The 18,356-nt window shown below is 39.3% G+C and overlaps 1 protein-coding gene across 1 annotated transcript in view; it reads right to left on the minus strand.

Moving 5' to 3' along the window:
* Positions 1-18,356, minus strand: part of lrig1 (leucine-rich repeats and immunoglobulin-like domains 1) — a 54,793-nt gene that overhangs the window by 6,262 nt on the left and 30,175 nt on the right. The window contains exons 4-14 of the mRNA XM_006630651.3: positions 17,664-17,801; positions 17,265-17,408; positions 16,470-16,613; positions 14,673-14,816; positions 12,949-13,092; positions 10,816-10,896; positions 7,154-7,225; positions 5,505-5,576; positions 4,790-4,953; positions 1,954-2,274; positions 819-1,100 (exon numbers count right to left, since the gene is read on the minus strand). Coding sequence (XP_006630714.3) covers positions 819-1,100; positions 1,954-2,274; positions 4,790-4,953; positions 5,505-5,576; positions 7,154-7,225; positions 10,816-10,896; positions 12,949-13,092; positions 14,673-14,816; positions 16,470-16,613; positions 17,265-17,408; positions 17,664-17,801 — 1,706 coding nt within the window. The remainder of the gene's footprint in view (positions 1-818; positions 1,101-1,953; positions 2,275-4,789; positions 4,954-5,504; positions 5,577-7,153; positions 7,226-10,815; positions 10,897-12,948; positions 13,093-14,672; positions 14,817-16,469; positions 16,614-17,264; positions 17,409-17,663; positions 17,802-18,356) is intronic.

An 18,356-nucleotide genomic window follows, 5' to 3' on the forward strand; every position in this document is an offset into this window, starting at 1 on the left:
AACCTTCAGCATCCCTCTCTGCTTGAAATGGAGATTAAGATATTTCTGTCTACTGCCTACATGGTCAAGTTATTTAACAAGAACATCTCATTTCAATGAAGACAGCCTCGGAGTAAATGAAAGACACACTGGATCACCTACAATGCATAGCTAATGCAAGCAAGTTCAGTGTTGGCTAAGCCTTTTCATTCTGACTAAGCCACTTGAGTACCATGGTTTTATACAGGCAGTTTAATAATTAGACAGCCACTTGAAGAATACAAACATAATTTCTCTTAATTTCTGTTTTGTAGCCTCATATTCACAGCTGGAAACCTTCTGTTAAATAACTATTAACTGTTTGCTTGACAAATTCCCCACTATTAGACTCCAGGCCAAAGCACCAATGTTTATTGACCCTTCACCTTCGACACATCCAAGCAGACAACAACACTCCCCTTGTCTCATTTAGTCGGGGGAAACCAAATAAACCCTGGCTGCTGGCTGGACAGCTCTCGACAATAATCACACTGAGCATTTTCAGTTTCATTTTCTCAGTTGCACTAAAAAACAGTCAATGTGAGAACGATCTCTGTCCTCCTTTAAGCTGCCGTTCCACTCAGTGCAGGTTTCAACTGCATCTTACGAGTGCAATTGTACTGTATGTTGGCAAAAGCAAATGAAGCCTCCTTGCAAACTATGCTTTTAAGAACATGCACAATGAACAGCTCAGATGTGTGTGCCTGCCTGCTGAAGAAAACCAACATTAATAACGCCACAGTGCTCTGAGGTACCAAGTACATGATGGTATAGGTCTGCTTGAGAAGCTGCTCCCTTACCCAGCACTGTTAGTGTAGCATTAGCAGCGATGGTGCCCGCGGTGTTCTCGGCTGTACAGCTATAAACCCCCATGTCCTCGATCTTCACATTTGTGATGAAGAACACCACATCATTGGGCATTATATGCATGCGGCGTTCCCGTGCCGCAGGGAAGTCGGTGCCCCCATCCTTGTGCCAGGCAATCTGGGGCGTGGGGTGCCCCTCAGCAGCACACTCCAGCCGGGCGGTGGTGCCCGTGCGAATGGTGAGGTCACTCGGCGTCTTGGTGAAGGAGGGCAGGACTGTGCAGACAAGAGAACACGTGTGAGACAAGGGCCGAACCGGCTTCTTAAAACTCAGGATCCACTGAAAACCAAGAACGCTTCAAATTTAACAAAGCCTGACCTGTGGAAAGAATAGTGGGATTTCACTACTCACTTACAATGCATATTTAAGACAAGCTACAGTGTTGGCTATAGTGTATGAACAAGTGTGTCCATTCATCTAAACTACATAAAAACATTTTAAATAGCTGCACTGATGAGATTATATCGTTCAGAGAGATAAAACCATAAGCACTGAGAGTGAACACGAATCCTTCTATTTTCTAATGCTGAGGCAATGCTTTATAATCTGCACTAAAATCAGAAAGCATGTAATTTAGAAGCAATCTCATTCATTAAGAGGGTTAATCAATTAGTTCCAAATTCCAACATAAAAGAACCTATTAAACAAGTAAAAAAAAAAAATTTAACTTGCAGCACAAACACAACTTTTACTTTTGGAAAAGGATCAACTGAGGGAGTTAAAAACCAAACTATTTGGATTCCTTTATTTTGGGGGAAGCCTTTTTAACTGAGAGTATACTAAGAGTACATTCAGGACTGAACCGGCTTGCTTGGTTTTAAAGAGACAATCTTTCTAATTCCTCATTATACAGAATTCAAACACTCCAGGAAAGTGTTTTTTTTTTCAGATTAATTCTTCAGGAGTAAAATGAAGCTTATTATTTAATTTAAAATTGAAATGATTTTATTATTCAATTATTTATTTTGGGGTATTTTTTGGCTTTCAGTTCCTGCAGGTCTCCATAGTGAGGTGGCAAAGGTTGGAAAGGCAGGGATAGCCCTGGGAGTGCGGAAAAGGTGTGCATACCGTTGACAGTGAGCCGCGCCTTGCCGGAGTAGGTGGAGCCAAAGTGGTTGGTGATGATGCACTGGTAGCGGCCCTCGTGAGCGAATGTGACGCGCCGCAGGTGCAGGATGGTGGTGTACTCCATCACCTCCCCGTCCTTGGCGCGCATGTGCGCGAAGTTCTCCATTTCGGCGTCCTCCAGGACCTCCTGGTCCTTGCGCCAGGCAAAGGTGATAGGCGAGCTGCTGCTGCTGGCGGCCGTGCAGGTGAAGCGGATGTCCTTCCCCAGCACCGCCATGGTCGTCTCGGGGTGCACAGTGATCTGAGGCTTGGACACATCATCTGCAGAGGGCGGGACTGTTACAACGCCATCTGCGCAGCTCTGTTCTCTCACACAGATAGTTGCCAGAGCAGTGGAGGTCAATATACAAGACTTTTTCCACTTAGAAATGTTTATTCAAATTTTCTTGGTGGAAAAAAAACATTGAGGTGCTGGAGTTTTATTTTTCTGGCCATATTTTGCGAGTGGCAACAGCTTTAAGTTCAAACACAAGCCATGAAAATCATTTTTTGGTTCTACTTCACTGTGCTCATTTACTGCACTTCCCTGCTAGTTTTGACACTTAAATAAAAAGCCACTTTGTTGACTTTTCTCAGACTATATAACCAAAATGATAGATCCAGTTGAGGAATGAGGAATACAAATATACAGAACTATATTAAGCACATAAGGTTTAACTGTTATTTTGGAATTATTCCCAAGTTGTAAATAAAAAAAATCACTTTTAATATATAGTGTAGCTATTGTCTTTACTGCACCTAATGGAAGCCTTGTGGTGTTGTACAAATCCCAGCAAGTAATTAGATTAATTGAATATGGATTCAGTGCAAATGCTGAAACAGTGGACTACTTCAAACAGAGGGAATATACTGGGAATATTTATTTAGAAAGCGAGAATGGACTAAATTAAATTATTGTGCAGTATGGTTGGCTGAAATCTGGAGAAATCAGCTGGAGAGGCGCTTTGCACAGGTGAGAGCAGAGAGCAGTTCCAATTACTGAACCCCTCAGCCACACAATAACTCACAAATAAAACTGCATACAACATCTGAGTTACAGTAGCTTGTCACTGCTTCCCAAAATGTAGGGCCTCTATAACATCCTGCTGCCCTTGGGAGCCTGTAGCCTTTATCTGGAGTCCTGCGTCTTATAAGCGACTCTAGATACAATAGATATCACATTGTATTGAATAAGCATTTAAAGTAGTGCAGGGTCTACTACTCTAAACTGGCAGGCGGCTGGTATAGTAATGAAAAAAACTCTAGGCTTTTTGATGCAGAAGGAAGCTGGCACTTTATTGAGTCTTTGATGTTGAAACACTTTTTATAACAGCATGTTTGCAAGTTGGCAAACCTGATTGTCCTGTTTATGTTGTGGTGTTAAGATTGGCACACCAGTCCACTCCAAACAAAAGCAATATACAGAAAAAGAAAGATACAGAAAGCTTTCTGTAAAGGGTTTTTGTTAGAGTTTCTGTTAAAGAATATATAATATTGAATATCAAAAGAAAAAAGCTAAATTTAAGCATGCATCTAGAAAGATAAATCACACGGATACTGGATATTAAGTAAATGTTTTGAAATCAATTTGATTAACTGACTTTTCAGACTAACCATGATGCTTTGGAATAATTGTCACAAAAACTCTAAATCGTCTCATTAGTTAGTGTTGATTGGGCACAGGTGATGTGGCGATGTCACATAGAATGTCAAGCCTTGTGAAGAACACACAAAAACACACAAAAAAAACAATATGCCCTGCTTATCAAGAAAACAAGGCTTTCAGCCATTGGTATGCTGGAGGACTAAAAGGTCAGCATACACTTGCTCAACATGGGGCCAAGTCATTTTTAGAGATGAATCAAGGTTTTATGTAGACCACCCTGATGGACATCAGCAACTGTAGCACAGATGTGAAGACTGCCACGCTAATTGTTGTGCACAACAGACCAATTGATGAGGAGGTCTAAGTGTGATGGTCTGAGGAGGAGTGTCTAGTGATTGATGGCAACCTGACTGTACGATGCTGCATTGATCAAGTCTTGGGACCCAACTTGCTGCCCTTCCTGTGGGCTCATGCTGACATGACAACATTCCTGCAGGACAGCGCACGTCCTGTGCTGCTTTTGTGACAATGTCTTTCTTGTAACATAAGAATGTGAACATTATGTCTTGGATTCTCTCTGCAGACTTGAGCCCTACTGGACAATGTGTGGCCTTTAGACTCAAAGAACAGGCTCTGCAAGAGGATGTACAGCTTGTATTGCTTCCAAAACACGCTACTGTGACTTTCACTGTAGATCCCCTCCACCACTGACCAACTGTGTTAATCGGCATAATGAATTTACACAGGACATGCCTGTTTGATAACATGTCAGCCCACCTGCTATAAAAAATGTTATTTTCTTGATACCTTTGTTGAAGATATGAACGATAAGTTTATTCTGATGCTCAGTATATTTTATACTGGCAGTATGTTTTAATCGGTTACATTTGTGTATTAAACTGTCCATCTGTTGACATACAGCCCTTTTATTATTTTTAATATTCATACGCCAGTGTATTAAGGAGTGCAACAGTTAAGTTTACTTGTTGTATCAGAACATGTAAGGCCAATTCTTGATTTTTTTTATAAACATTGCATGGATTGTTTTAGCATCTTGTCATGTCCATTTAGCCAACATACCAATGCTTACGTTTAGTTTTGGATCAACTCGCTCAAATACTTTTTAAGATTTTGTGTAACAGGATCACACTTAAAAAGCTGCAACACATCCATTTGGAAACATATACTTACCACACACAAAGCTGGGACCTGGAGCTTGGAAAACACTTGTGCCTTTCAGAGACTCGGGGTGCGCACAGACGGCCATTACAGTCGACTGCAAACGTTTCTCAACGAGCCACTCAGGGAACCACTTGAGGTTACAGTCGCACAGGAAACTGTTGCTGTTTATGTGTCTATTAAGAAATAGAAAACAATTACTGAATAAGAGAGAGGACTGGAAAACTCGTCACTTCAGTTAACTCATTCACTGATTATTTAATCAAATTGCATTTTGTACGTGGTTTTTCAAGCCCTGCATCCTAAGATTGTTGTACAGAATTCACAATAACATTAAGAACACAATGCAAAAACAAAAGTAAAAAAATCCCAATAGTCAAAAGGTAACAGCTTTGTACAAAATTATGTTTAGATGTTTTAATTATCCTCTGCATAAAGGTTTCAAATTTATGCTGTTGACAAGTTTGTGATAGAATGCAGTTATCATTCCACGTATCATTTGACAAAAGATAAACTGCATTTTACTAGAAAGAACATCACTGTAGGCACTGAGACACTGTTTCAGTGGCAAGTGCATTTTGACATGAAGAACACTAAGAATTAAACAGGATTCAACGTCAAACAAAATCCCTTTAGGAAACAAAAAGGTTGTTAAACATTCCCTTGGGTATTTAACAACCCCATAACATACAGCTTGAAGTACAGTTTTATTATGGCTTTTACTTACAACTCCCGGAGTTTCTTCATTTTTGAAAAAGCCTCAGGCTGGACTGACCGAATTGCATTGTTCCCCAGATTTCTATTGAGAAAACAAAGAAAATGAACACAAAATCAATTAAACTGAGACCAATAACTCACAGTAAACCAAATATACAGCACCTACCATATTTATTCATATCCCCGATTGAAACAGGAACAAAAACATCCCAACTCAGAGTTCCAGACTGGATAATGTTTTTAATTTAAAGCAGTTCTAAATGTGTCGCACTGTAATTGTAAGAGCACAGCACAATGTACGGTAATATTTGTTATAATCCGACGAATTCCAAAACACAAGGGCTACATTTATTTACACCTATTTATTTCCTTAATTAAAATGCAACAAACGCAACACAATGTACAACACTTTGGAACTATATAGAGGCCTCCCCTGGGGTATGAAAGCACACAACACATGAAAGATATCCAGCAGTAGCGCCATCATGAGGGTTAAGGTCAGAGACTGCAGGCAAATGGCCCTTGACCTCCATTAAATAAGAAGGTCGTTAAATAAAAATAATTCACAAAAGCTGAATCCAGCTCTTTCCATGATAATGTTTATTGTTTAAAAAGGCTACAGGTTTAGTGGCCATCCTGCCAGGAAATGGACACAAGTGTATTTTGCCACAACCAGCGATGAGACAAAAGGAGCAGAAGACAATGTTGGAGCTGCCATTTTTAGGATACAAAGTGCTGTTTTACAACACCTGCATGAATCTGGCGTTGATGACCAGGTTGCTACGGAGGAGGGTTTTCTGGAAGAGAGGCTTAGAAAGAGACTCAAAATTGTCAAAATTTTCTTATGGTCAAATGTGATCAAAACTGAACTTTTGGAGATGCTCATCAGTGTTACAAATTGTGGTGCTCATGTTGAGAATACTCCTGCCCACTGTGAAATATGGGAGAGGGGCTATTGTAAAAATTTTTAAAGACATCTACATGTACTGCGATTGTCCAACAAATACCAGGACATTTTGGTTAGGTACTTGTTTGGACACCTGGTTCCACCTGCCACGGAAATCTCCAAGAAATTGCTCTTGAGAATCTCTACCCATGAACAAGAACCACACAGCCCACTATACGAGTGTCCTGTTAGTGCAATCTACTGTAATGCACCAACAATCAAAATACTGTGATGTGAATAAATATAACCCTGATGTTTTCTGGACTTATTCATATAAACATTTTTTAATTTTCCGTCAGGATACATTATCCAATCTTTCTGTTAGATGACATTTTTGTTCCTATTTGAAGCATTCCTTTAAAATGCAAATACCTGTAGACAGAGAACATTGTTTAAATAAGGACAAAGATGTGGCTTGCTTAAACATTTAAGAAATATCAAAGTCTAGAACCGGATTTTTAAATAATCTGAGCCTGTGAAAAAAATTAAATTCCATTTCTTCTACGAAACTGACCATATGCTCAATAGCTTTGTTCCCTGCACCAGGAAAAAAGGCCAAAGTTGAAACTGACTATAAGAAGAAGGAAGCAGCTGGCCTCCACAAATGGCCGGTCTTCTCAGTTTACAAAGACGCTATTAAATTGCTAGCAGCCCTCTCAAGCAGCTACTTTTGGCAGCTCCCCTTGAAACACAGGGCATTCTGGGATACTCACAGGTGCTCGAGGGCCTCTAGGCCGGAGAATGCTTTCCTGGCCACCGATTTGATCTTGTTTCCAAACAGAGTTCTGCAGTTTCCAAACATGTAGGGTCCAGATAAATAGGAGAGCAGGCGGGGGTGGGGAGGGGGAGGTGGAAGGGAATAAGAAGCACAATTAGTTAGGCTGAATCTGATAAGAGACCAGTTTGAAGTGTTCGAAATCTGAACTGTGGAGATTAGGAGGGTGAAGTATTTTGGCCCTATGCTGCTCTTCAAAAGAAAGACTTTTATCTTTATTAGAATTTAATAATGATGACAGGGCACCGCCTGAAAGTAGCCGGTCACAAGAGAGACAGACAGGTTTCTGCACAGCTTATAAAGTAATAGAAGTGCCCCTGTCGATTTAGGAGTTCAAGCCGAGAACAAGCAGTTTCACAATTTTTAAAGGTCTGACCCAGTTCAATTGTTAAACGACGTTCCCTGCGCAGGAAAAACAAGCCTGGGATTCAGGGATTCGAGACCCCCTGCCTCAAAAGACAAACTATCTTTCCTAGAGGACTGGATTCTGGCAGGAGCTTGGACTTTCTGCTTTTTCCTGTTCCTTAAAAGTGGATTTGGTGCTGAGCAACTGCTCTCTGCGCCTTATATCATTTTCCAATCTACAAACATCAGCTTAGAAACAGAAGCAGCCTGCACCAAACAATCCTTACTTGCTTTTAAACAGACCAGAAGCTGTTTTAATGGATAGGGATTACTTGCAACAAAAAAGTCCAAATACCACAGCTTTCATTTTATATTTAAAAATAAACAACCTTTCATCACTCAAGACATTTTTTTGGAGAAGGAAGTTGGTTAGACACAGACTACATCAAGAGAGCAGAGGAGTGCATTAAATTAACAATATTTATATAGTAAATCAACCATAGATATGTAGTCTTTGAGGAACATGGCACTTTTGCCCTTGCACAAACTGATTCTCAGTTCTGCTAAATGATCAGTTATGATTCAGAAAAAAACAACAACAAAAAAAAATACTTAAACAGCTACCAGAAAAAAAAAAACTTTAAGAGGGAAAATGTTTGTGCATGTTCTTTCCTAAATTTATGTCTCTCTAAAACCAAATTTCTACAAGACGCAGGGCTTCTTCTTGCCTCTTCCTCATATCTCAACTGTTTAATATGGCTATGCTGGATTTGACTTCCCATAAAGGTTGGGGCTTCAGTATGGGTAGCCAGGGGCTCAGCCAAACTAGATCTGTCCCAACCTGAGAAAGACATCTGCACTAAGCCTCCCCTCTGGCAATCCAGGCTCAAACTGGCTAGCAGCCAATTTCATGGTAACTTTCTAAAGACGCATATTTAATAGGAAACAAATTACCATTCTAAAGGCCTACCCGTTTTCGAAATGCCTGACTTTAAGGACTAAATCTTCAGGTTTTTGTTTAGCAGTAGAAGGCACTTCTGCTCCCAAGGTTTTTTTTTTAAAAAAAGGAATACCAGCTTTCTGCTTTATACAGAAAGGTAACTCATTAGACATTTCTTTTAGCTCCCCTGCCTTGTCTTTACACTTTTTTAGAGAATTACTGTTTGTGTGTGTCTGAAGAAGTCACATCATAACACACTGCAAATCTAGCATAAAGGCCAGGACACTTTATACCATGTAAGGGCTAGAATTCAGAGCCAAATTGCGGCTGCTTTCTCTTTAGAAATTGTCCTCTAGCTCCAGGCTGCCAGAAAACTGTAACTAAGACATTAGTTAAAATGTTAACAGAATTCTTTATTTTGGACGTCATTTGTGCTCAAGTCGTGTAATTTTTTAGTTTAATTTATTTAAATGGTTGCAGTGCCCCTAAATACTGGCTGCCAGCAAATACTTTGAAAATAATTGCTCTAAATATAAATATTTACATAAGAAGAAGGAAAATAAGATATAGCAAAGTTGGTATGGCAAATGAACAGCAGGCACAAGCAGATTTTCTATAAATTTCATAATTGTAGTGGGTCGAATGCTACATATCATATTTTATATTTGATATTTGAATATAATTATTTAATGATAACTTATTATGTAAAATCAGGTACTATTTCTGCATTTCCAGAAATATAATATGCAACAGTCAATATATTCATATTCCCGTTTGTCTTTCACGCCTTCAATTGGTAGTCACTGGCTTTCCTGCATCTATAAATTATGTCTTTTTCTTGATTCCTGAGGCATTTGCCAGGACAGCACATTAAAACCGCCCCACTTGCTCCTCACTTGGAAAGCGTTGAGACAGAGCTCACAAAGCCTGTTTGATGTTGCCGGCCTTATCCACTCACTCATTTAGCACCTTCTCTTCCCTGAATAACACTCTCATTGCTTGGGTGCATGACTATCCTTTCACTGGCTAATCCCCTCTAGATCAAAGCGCCTGGTTCTCACATCTTCAGTGAGGCAGAGGTGATGATTAATTATTTTTTTATATCCGCTTCTCAAGAGTTATGACAAAAATGAAAGGCACGAAGGTCTTGTGACCATTTCAAAAACAGGACATTTGCTCTATTAATATGTGCAGTGGGACACATGTAATCAATAGGGACTGAAGTGCTGTTTACCTGAACTTCTTTTGATGCTGCATTCCTACTTATATTTCAAAACACAAGTGCACACTGCAGTACTAAGATAAAAAGACTCACTTCTAATTAGGCTTGGCACTTATCACTGTTTCTATGTGCACAAAATACTAAAATAAAACATAGGCCTTAAAATCTGAAGAGACTGTGCTAATTTACTTAATTGTCCCTAACTGGCCACAAAATGTGAGTGCTTAGCAATTTAATATATATTCCTGAGAAGACTTGCTAATTAAATATTTTTTCCAAAAATGGAAATGTTGGATAAAAATCCCCTTCTTGTCTCCAAGGCCAAAAAACAACACTCCCCCACTGTGATTAATGCAATTGATTTGAGACAGCTTTTGAGTTATAATTATTACACACACACAAAATAAACAGATAAAAACCAACAGTTATCACTTTAAATACTCTCCCCTTCTTCAGGTCGAACACAGAAAGCAATTAACAGGCATCTATGTTTACTTATAATAAAATTGCATTTAAATGGGTTTTTTTTTCAGGATTTTGAGTACAGCTTAGGACTATGTGCAGTGCATCTATACCATCTATAACAAACACACCCAAGAATAAGAAATGTTAAAATAGTAAAACCTATACAGTGAACCTTAAATAAACAGGAAATGTTCCCTGCTTACAGAGTCAAACCTGTGCAACTTAAAAACACACTTCTACATCTTTGGCTGCTAAATGAAAATATATTAATACTCTTTTCAGAGTTTAATGCTTCAGCCCACAGCACTGAACAGTATATCTGAACAAATAACAATGGCACTGTAATAATTTTAGACATACCTAGTAAAATAATTATTCTATAGAATTTAGAATTCTAATTTTCCAGAAAACAATACTCAGACATCCTGGCACTGACTGGGCAACATGAACTAGGCCAGTACAGGGGCTTTCAGTGTTTCCAGTCAGAATCAGGAGTTTGAGATTTTCCACAGGCCCGGCCAGATGATTTAATTCACCCCAAAGTCATCCTGACTCAAGGCCTAAGAACAATAGAGGACAAGTCACAGTCTCACAGGCTCAAAGAGACGTCAAACAGCAAGACACTCACAGCTTGCTCAAACTGTCCAGTCCTGTGAAGGCCCCATTAGTATCTTCTATTGTCCCCGAGATATCATTATGGTCCAGCTCCCTGGGGAGAAGAAGAAAGGAGAATTCAACAAGCTGCCTTGCAGTCTCGCATCGTTCCAACAGAACCTCAGGATAAATAGCGCTGCAGTTTTGGAAACTCACAGTAAAGATTTCAGTCCCTCCCCTCACCTGTTCAGATACCAAAAATGTCGTTCTGCTTTAACTTTCCTCCACCCTCTACTTTCAAACAAATTATTTTGCAAAACAAAAAGGGTGTTCAATGTTCACTTTGAAAGTATTGTCAGTTAGTGATTTTATTTACATATACATGGTGCTAAACACATCACAGTAGAAATGCTAATTATGTCTAAACAAATTAAAAAATGTAAATTTAAAAAATCCTTAAACTACAGTATCGATAGGCAACTGAAACTGTATTCATATTTTATTTTTGGAAATAAAGCAAAACCTTAAATCCTTTGCATGTATATTGATAAAAGGACTCACAATATGCCTACATGAAGGGCCAATTCCTACACCCCTCTTTCAAATTTCTTTAGCTGTAGTTGTATCTTTGTTTTTCAGGTTTCTTTTCTCTTATGAAAGCCTGGAGGTAATGCATAAACACCATTATACTGTGGTCTTAACTAACTTCCCCACACATGCTGTTTTTTGTAAATGGATGGCATTCTGAAATGAAAAGAAAGACCCTTCTCTTCTCTGTGACTTTTTTTTCCCTGTACTATCTGAAGGAAAACTCTTTTTAACATCACAAACCCTTTGATTTTTTTTTTAAAGGGTCCTTTTCTACTTTTTTGTATTCTTTTCCCTTCTTTGCTGCCAATTTCCTATTCTTTCTGGCTGGCTGGGCTTGAATGCCTACTTGCCTAGTTAATCACGCCAGTGCAAGGGCCCACAGCCTGACCTCTATTTGAATAGCTCTGCATTTCAGCAGTTTCACACCCACTGCAGGCTCGCCAATCCCCTGGCAACAATAGGTCCTAATTAAAGCATGCCCAGCTCTCTTTCACCAGGTGCAGTACCCGACAGTTTCTCTCATTATTAGATTAGAGTTCTCTCTGAATGGGTGAAGGAAGGTTTCAGAGCTAACTCAGAACAGTTCTCAACTGAAGAAAACCTGCACAGGCCTCTCACAGGACACCCCCCCTCCCCACACACCCACTCCACTAGAAACATCAAGCCATCATAAAAAGGTCTATGTAAACTTTGGATTATCACCCCACTGTGAGAAAACCCTCATCCAGCAGGCATACAACTGATTTTTTTTTTCCTTTTCGGGAAAAGGTCTTTGCCAAACATCCCCACTATGACTGCTCCCCTCCTGTGAGGAGTTCAAGTGTGCAGTAAAATGTATGGGAGAAATGTCCCATTAGGGCTTTTATGCTTTTCTTTTCTTTTTAAAAGGAGATTCTCTTGGGAAGACCACTGACTGAGAACATGTGCATCCAAGTTTGGTGGGAACCAAAAAAAAAACCCTTTTGAAATTCCAAGAGTGCAGTTCCCAGTTGCAACTGCGATTCTTAGCTAGGCAGAAAATTTGAAGACCACATAAGAAACGGAACAAAGAATTACATCACACGTATCAAAGTCAAACTGAACAGCTGTTCACAATATAATCCTAAAGGTCTCGTTTTTTTCTGATAACCCCACTGGAATTGACTTTTGGATCAGAATTTTCCAAACTTCATCATATAACAGAAATTCTTTGCATTTCTGGGACAAATTCATATTTGTGTTCTAAAGAACAACAAAGAAAATGCATAGGAAAAAACGTCCTTCTGGCCTGTGCTTAATAAATTTCCAAATAACGGCTTTTCAAAAACAGTTAAAAAAAGTCAACTATTTTTAAAGATAAATAATGCATCTGCGTCATTCATAGATACATAAAGCACAACTTAGATATGACTCTATAGAGACTTGCCATTGTGGGATACATAAACGTCATTAAAGCATATAAGCAATAAACATACACCCATGAAGAAAAATAAGTTTAATTACTGATTTAAAAAGAGTCGAGTACTGTAGAAGCAGTCTGTGGGACTGGACTCCTGTGTTAAGTGATGAAGGAAAGGCAGTACTCAGCAGTACTCACAGGAGACGCAGCGTCCTCAGGCCCCGAAAGGCCCCTTCTGCAATGTGGCTGATCGAGTTGCGACTCAGGCGAAGAATTTGCAGGTCACCCAGGACTGCCAGGCTGCCCTCATCCAGACGTGTGAGGCTGTTATAGGACAAAACTCTGAGGAAAAGAGTGGAGAAAAAAAACAGAAAATCAGGAAACTGAAGACCATGAACTGAGTAGAACAGGATTAGAAAATGCTCAGCTCCCTACAATTAAAGCAAATTAAATCCAATATATACGTTCTTTACAGGTCTCAGGCTACAGGCAGAATGGCTAAACATGTGGACTGTACTTCCAAAATGTTCTGCCATATAGCCTTTCTTGAAACGTAATGACAGCACATAAGAAGATTCATCTTAACCTCAAAGTGAATGCAAAGAGTGGTAAAGACACAACTGATACCACAGTACGCTTATTACAGTCCCTTTGACAGAGTAGCAAAAGTACAGATCTGTGATTTGTGAAAGATTTTACTAACCTCTTTCAGCAACAGAACAGCTTCCTTTTAAATCACAGTCCCCCACTTATCACCTAATTGTGATATTCAAGTTGTTCCTCATAATTGCAATTCTGAGATTACTCAAAAGTAGATCTGTTTTTAAAACCTCTCTGCAGAGCCATGCTTTTGTCATCTTTGTGTTTAGGAAAGCAAAGCCTGTGTCAATAGTAAGTGCAGCCACTACAGATCAGACCATGATCGCAGGATGAAATTCTTGAGCCAATGCATAAAAACTGATTCCTGTCTTTTAGAAGCCATTCTCAGAATTGGTTCTTTGCCGATTGCATAACTTTCAACTGTCTTACTAACAAGCCTTGCCTACAATACGATCCCCTTTTGACTCAAGAATAAGGGGCTTCTGCATGATCTGTCAATGTAAGCCAGCAGCTGGGAAGTTTCACTGCAGGAGTTATTGCTCTCAGGGAGATCCTAGTACTGATCTCCTGGACTCTAGCAAGTTTATTAAACAAGTATAATCTTTTCCACAGAGGTTTGCATTAGAAAGGGCTTGAAATAAGATGATTGTCTATATTTGGAAAGAACAATTCACCTCTGTTTTGGTGAAAAACCTGTCTGCAGGCATTACAGCAACCTCACATGTTTAGCCATTGTGTCACACCACCTTTGTAATATAATCTGTCATTCAGAAGGAGTCTAATTAAACCATGTTGAAGACCTAAAAGCAGCAGATTGTTTCTAGTGGTTAAACAAGCAGAGAACATCGAACTACTATGTGTATCTTGTATGATAATTAAATTAAACAGGTACAATAAATAGACCTACATGTACACTACTCAAAGTAAGTAGCTGATTACAATATTTTCACCTATACATCGATTCTCATGACTTTCAGCCTCATACAACATTCAAAAAAGAGATCTACTAAAATATATTGACCTTCTTGGAAAAGCACAATTAACTCTCATTGAGAACTTTCAAAGATTTACACTGTACTTTTGACAACTGTGCCAACACAAGATTATACTTTCTGCCTTTGTTTATTAAGAGCGAATAAGACTTTTCAAGCACTAAAGTACCCTGTAACCTCATTATAGGATAACGAGAGCTTAGCTGTGAAAGAAAAAGAGGGTTGCCTGAATTCCTACATGAAGTGACTAGTTTATCACTTGTAATCCTGAATGAAATTAGGCAGAAACTCTGTTCCGTGTTCTTTCGGTTTTCGTGTAGTTCCACTTACAACTCCTTGAGTTTTTTGCAAAACCCCCATCCGTCTGGGTTGATGTGGGATATGGAGTTGTTATTCAGGTAGAGATGAAGTAGATTGAAGAGTCCGTACAGAGAGCCGCTGTTCACCTCTGTCAGGCTGTTGTAATCCAGGTGGCTGAAGAAAACCGAGACAAAGAGGAGGAGGTCAGAGGGCTCAACAAAATCCATTATTTTTCCAATTATGTTTGTTAAAAAGTTTAGTTTTTTTTTATTGCCCCATCCAGTTTACACATGAGAGTTTTAAGCTTTGCAAAAACAACAGCTTGAAAAAGACAGGTGCTGTTTTAGTAGATTAACCTAAAGTGGTTAACGGACCACAAATCAAGGCCTCTGAAAAATAGTTTGAATAGAAATGGACACATTCCCCCAAGCAGCTCATTGGGATTGATGTCTCCACCTGGAAAGAATAGGGAATTGCCAGAGTGTGACCCAGGCAGGTTGGCACAAAGACAGCTTGGGTATCCTCAGGCAGCTGCCAAACAACCGTCTTGGTTTTCTGATTAAAATCGCTCATCGACAAGTGTGGGCAGACAGAGTGTGAGACGTCAGGGGATCTCTCAGTTTAACAAATTAAACACACATGTATGCATGTATGGATATACGAGGTCCTCAGGACTTTATTTTATTTTTCTGGCAACAACAAGAAGAGATATGGGCTCCAAGCAGCTCACAGGTTAGAGGCACTTACTCCAACTTCACGTTGATTTGTATGATGTAGACATCACAGGTCTGAGTCTGGGTAACCAGACTAGCCAAATACAACCATGATTCCCTAAGACAGTTCCTAAGTCCACCAGCTGGCTCAGTGACATTAAGGTGTAGGGTTGATGAATTAGGAAGCCAAGATTCACTCAGGTCCAAGCCAACCTGAAGTTCCTGCAAACTCCTGTGTGCACACAGGCTTGCATTCACATTAGAGAGGGTCGCTCCTCTGCTCTCATCATAGCTGACCCTCATGGGCACCACTCCAGAGCTTGTGGCTTTTCAAATACCTACTACTTTGTAATCTGATCTCGTCAGATCTAAAAAATCTGAGCGAGGCTAGGCCTTGTCCGTACTAAGAAGGCAGACCTCCATGGCAACCCTGGTTGCTGCTACTGCTCTTACAAGTGGTAAAGCACCCCTACTAAAATAAAGAGAAACTTCAGCAGGAAGATGAATTAATATTTTCTAGCTTTCTGGAACTTCTTTTTTACCTCAAATGTATAACTCCACACTCGCGATTCTGAGCAAGAGGGCGGCTGAGCAGCCACGTTCATAACCTCTCTCTAAGGTGCTACTGTATACATTTTATCGAAGCTTCAAAACATACAAGATTGGGTGCTTCTTTTCTTGGTATAAAAACAGTTTTTTATACGATACATGTCCTCTTCAAGTACTTGCTGTTTCGAAGTTTTTAATGTTCATTGCTGCTGTGGCCATATTCTAAATGCCAGGTGGGACAAAAAATATAATTTACTAATTAAATGGTACCAAACCCAGAGCTGTGACTGATAAATTAAAATGATCAGCCTTTTCTTGAAGAGTCCATACATAAATGGCTGCTCTTCACTTCTGAATTTCTATTTCTAACACCCTATTAGCATTTTCTGAACTTGTCATAGCTAGCAGGGTGGGCTAGAGCAATGGTTAGTTGCTCTGAACCTAGTTAGTCATGAGTTGAAGGCACCAAAATGAAGACCACCGCTACCCTTCTTGAGCACAATACTTTGACCTGGTAGCTTCAAACGCAGCTGTGCAAATGGCGCACACTTCTGAAGAGACTTACAGCACTTTCATCTTTCCAAGCCCCCAGAAGGCACCATCAGTGAGCTTGCTGATGTTGTTTCGCTGCAATTTCAGCACTTCCAGACTGTCCAGGCCTTGAAAAGTCAGGCCCTCGATTAGACGTAGCTTATTCCGATTCAGCTCGCTGGAATAAAGGATGAAAAAAAAAACCCAACAATATTGAACACGTACATTTTTTCTCCCCATTTAAAAACACGTCTTATTTTTCCAGGCACTCATCTTATCTCATCACCTATCTGCACCTGGAGGAAATTAGGTTTTCATATCAAAGCCTTTGAGCATCCTGACAATAAACATCTCTGAGGCTTCTTTGTGTGGCCTACCTCATGTTCACAATTGGCTGGTGATACGATACTTGCTTGACCACCTGGGTAACAGTGTTTTAGTTACCAGAAAGCAGACAGAAGGTTTTAAGAGAAAAGAAACTCTCTGACTCTCTGTCAACGGAAAAGATTTTCATTACAAATGATCTATTTCATGCATGGGATGAGACATAGATGTGTCTTTCTATAAATAGGTGTATTCTAGGGAAAATATACACCTGGAAAAAACACAGAAAAATGAAGTCCTTCAAAAACATACAAAATTAACTTAACCTAAAGCCCAGAAATCATTTTTTTTCCGTGTTTGGTTTTATTGTCCTGTTTCTCTGGTCATTCTGATGAATGCAAACAAATATAGCCCCCACCCACAAGAAAAAAAAAATAAGTATCTTAAAGACATAATTATTAAATCCACATTTATATAGTGTATACATACAGAAAGTGTTACTCACAGTTGTGTTAACTGGGGTAGCTGGAATCCTTTGACGGGGAGTTTTTCAATCCAATTTTTGCTTAAACGAAGGACTTGCAAAGACTGCGACAGATTATCAAAGGCTTTACCTTCAAGAGTACTAATTCTGTTGCTGCCAAGGTACCTGCAACAATGAAAATTCACAGAGGCAAATTTACTCCAAAATATTTATATCACTGTAAGAAAAGTGCAAAATTTGTGAAACTGTATTGTTTTCAGCCAGAAAATATTTATAGTGTTTATTTAATACATCAGCAAGATCTCTGTCGGCAGATGGCTAAAATAGTATTTCAGTTTGGAGGAAATATTTTTTAAAGAGGGAGTTAAACTTAATAGCATCTCACTTCTAACTGGTCCAGAAAAAAATCAAGCAACATACAGATTTTTAATTTGCAGTCCAGAAGGCAAGCAGTTGTTCCTTATTTCAGTGATGTTGTTATTGTTCAAGTCCAGTGTTTCCAAGGACGTGAAGACCTTCAGCTGATCAGCTTCAATGTTCCTGATCTTGTTGTGGTGCCTTAGGAAGACAACAGGAAACACATTGACACATGAAGATTGTTATAAATACTTCTAAAAACTTACTGCTCAGCACTTCCTTTAGAGTTAATACAGTTACAATTGCCTAGTTCCAAACTTTCCCTTCTTTTTCCAGCTTTACAGTATTCAGACTGTACATGTGTAAGATCTCTGTCATCAGATGGTTAGTACAGTGCTTCAAATTGGTGGAAATAAGTTAAAATATCAATTTTTGCATCTTTTTAGAACTGTTTTATCTTCTGGCACATAAAGGATGTGATTAGTCAGTGCTTCATACAAACAGCTAAGCTAAGAACCCTTAATCTTGTGATGAAGTATACATAAGAATCCCCTCCCGTTTCACACCACAGCTGAAAATCAGTTTGTAGCCTCGCTGCAATCAGGAGTTGACCTCTCTTGGACCAATCAAAGAACTTTCAACTAAAATACGCCAGCCAGAGTAAGGTCTTGTGTCAACAAACACACTCAAGTGAAGAGCAGCTCTAGCTTGTTTTAAGCTATTTATCTATACTCAACACTTTCTTCTGCTTGGGAG

Source organism: Lepisosteus oculatus, chromosome 4, assembly GCF_040954835.1.
Source record: "Lepisosteus oculatus isolate fLepOcu1 chromosome 4, fLepOcu1.hap2, whole genome shotgun sequence".
Lineage (NCBI taxonomy): Eukaryota > Metazoa > Chordata > Actinopteri > Semionotiformes > Lepisosteidae > Lepisosteus > Lepisosteus oculatus.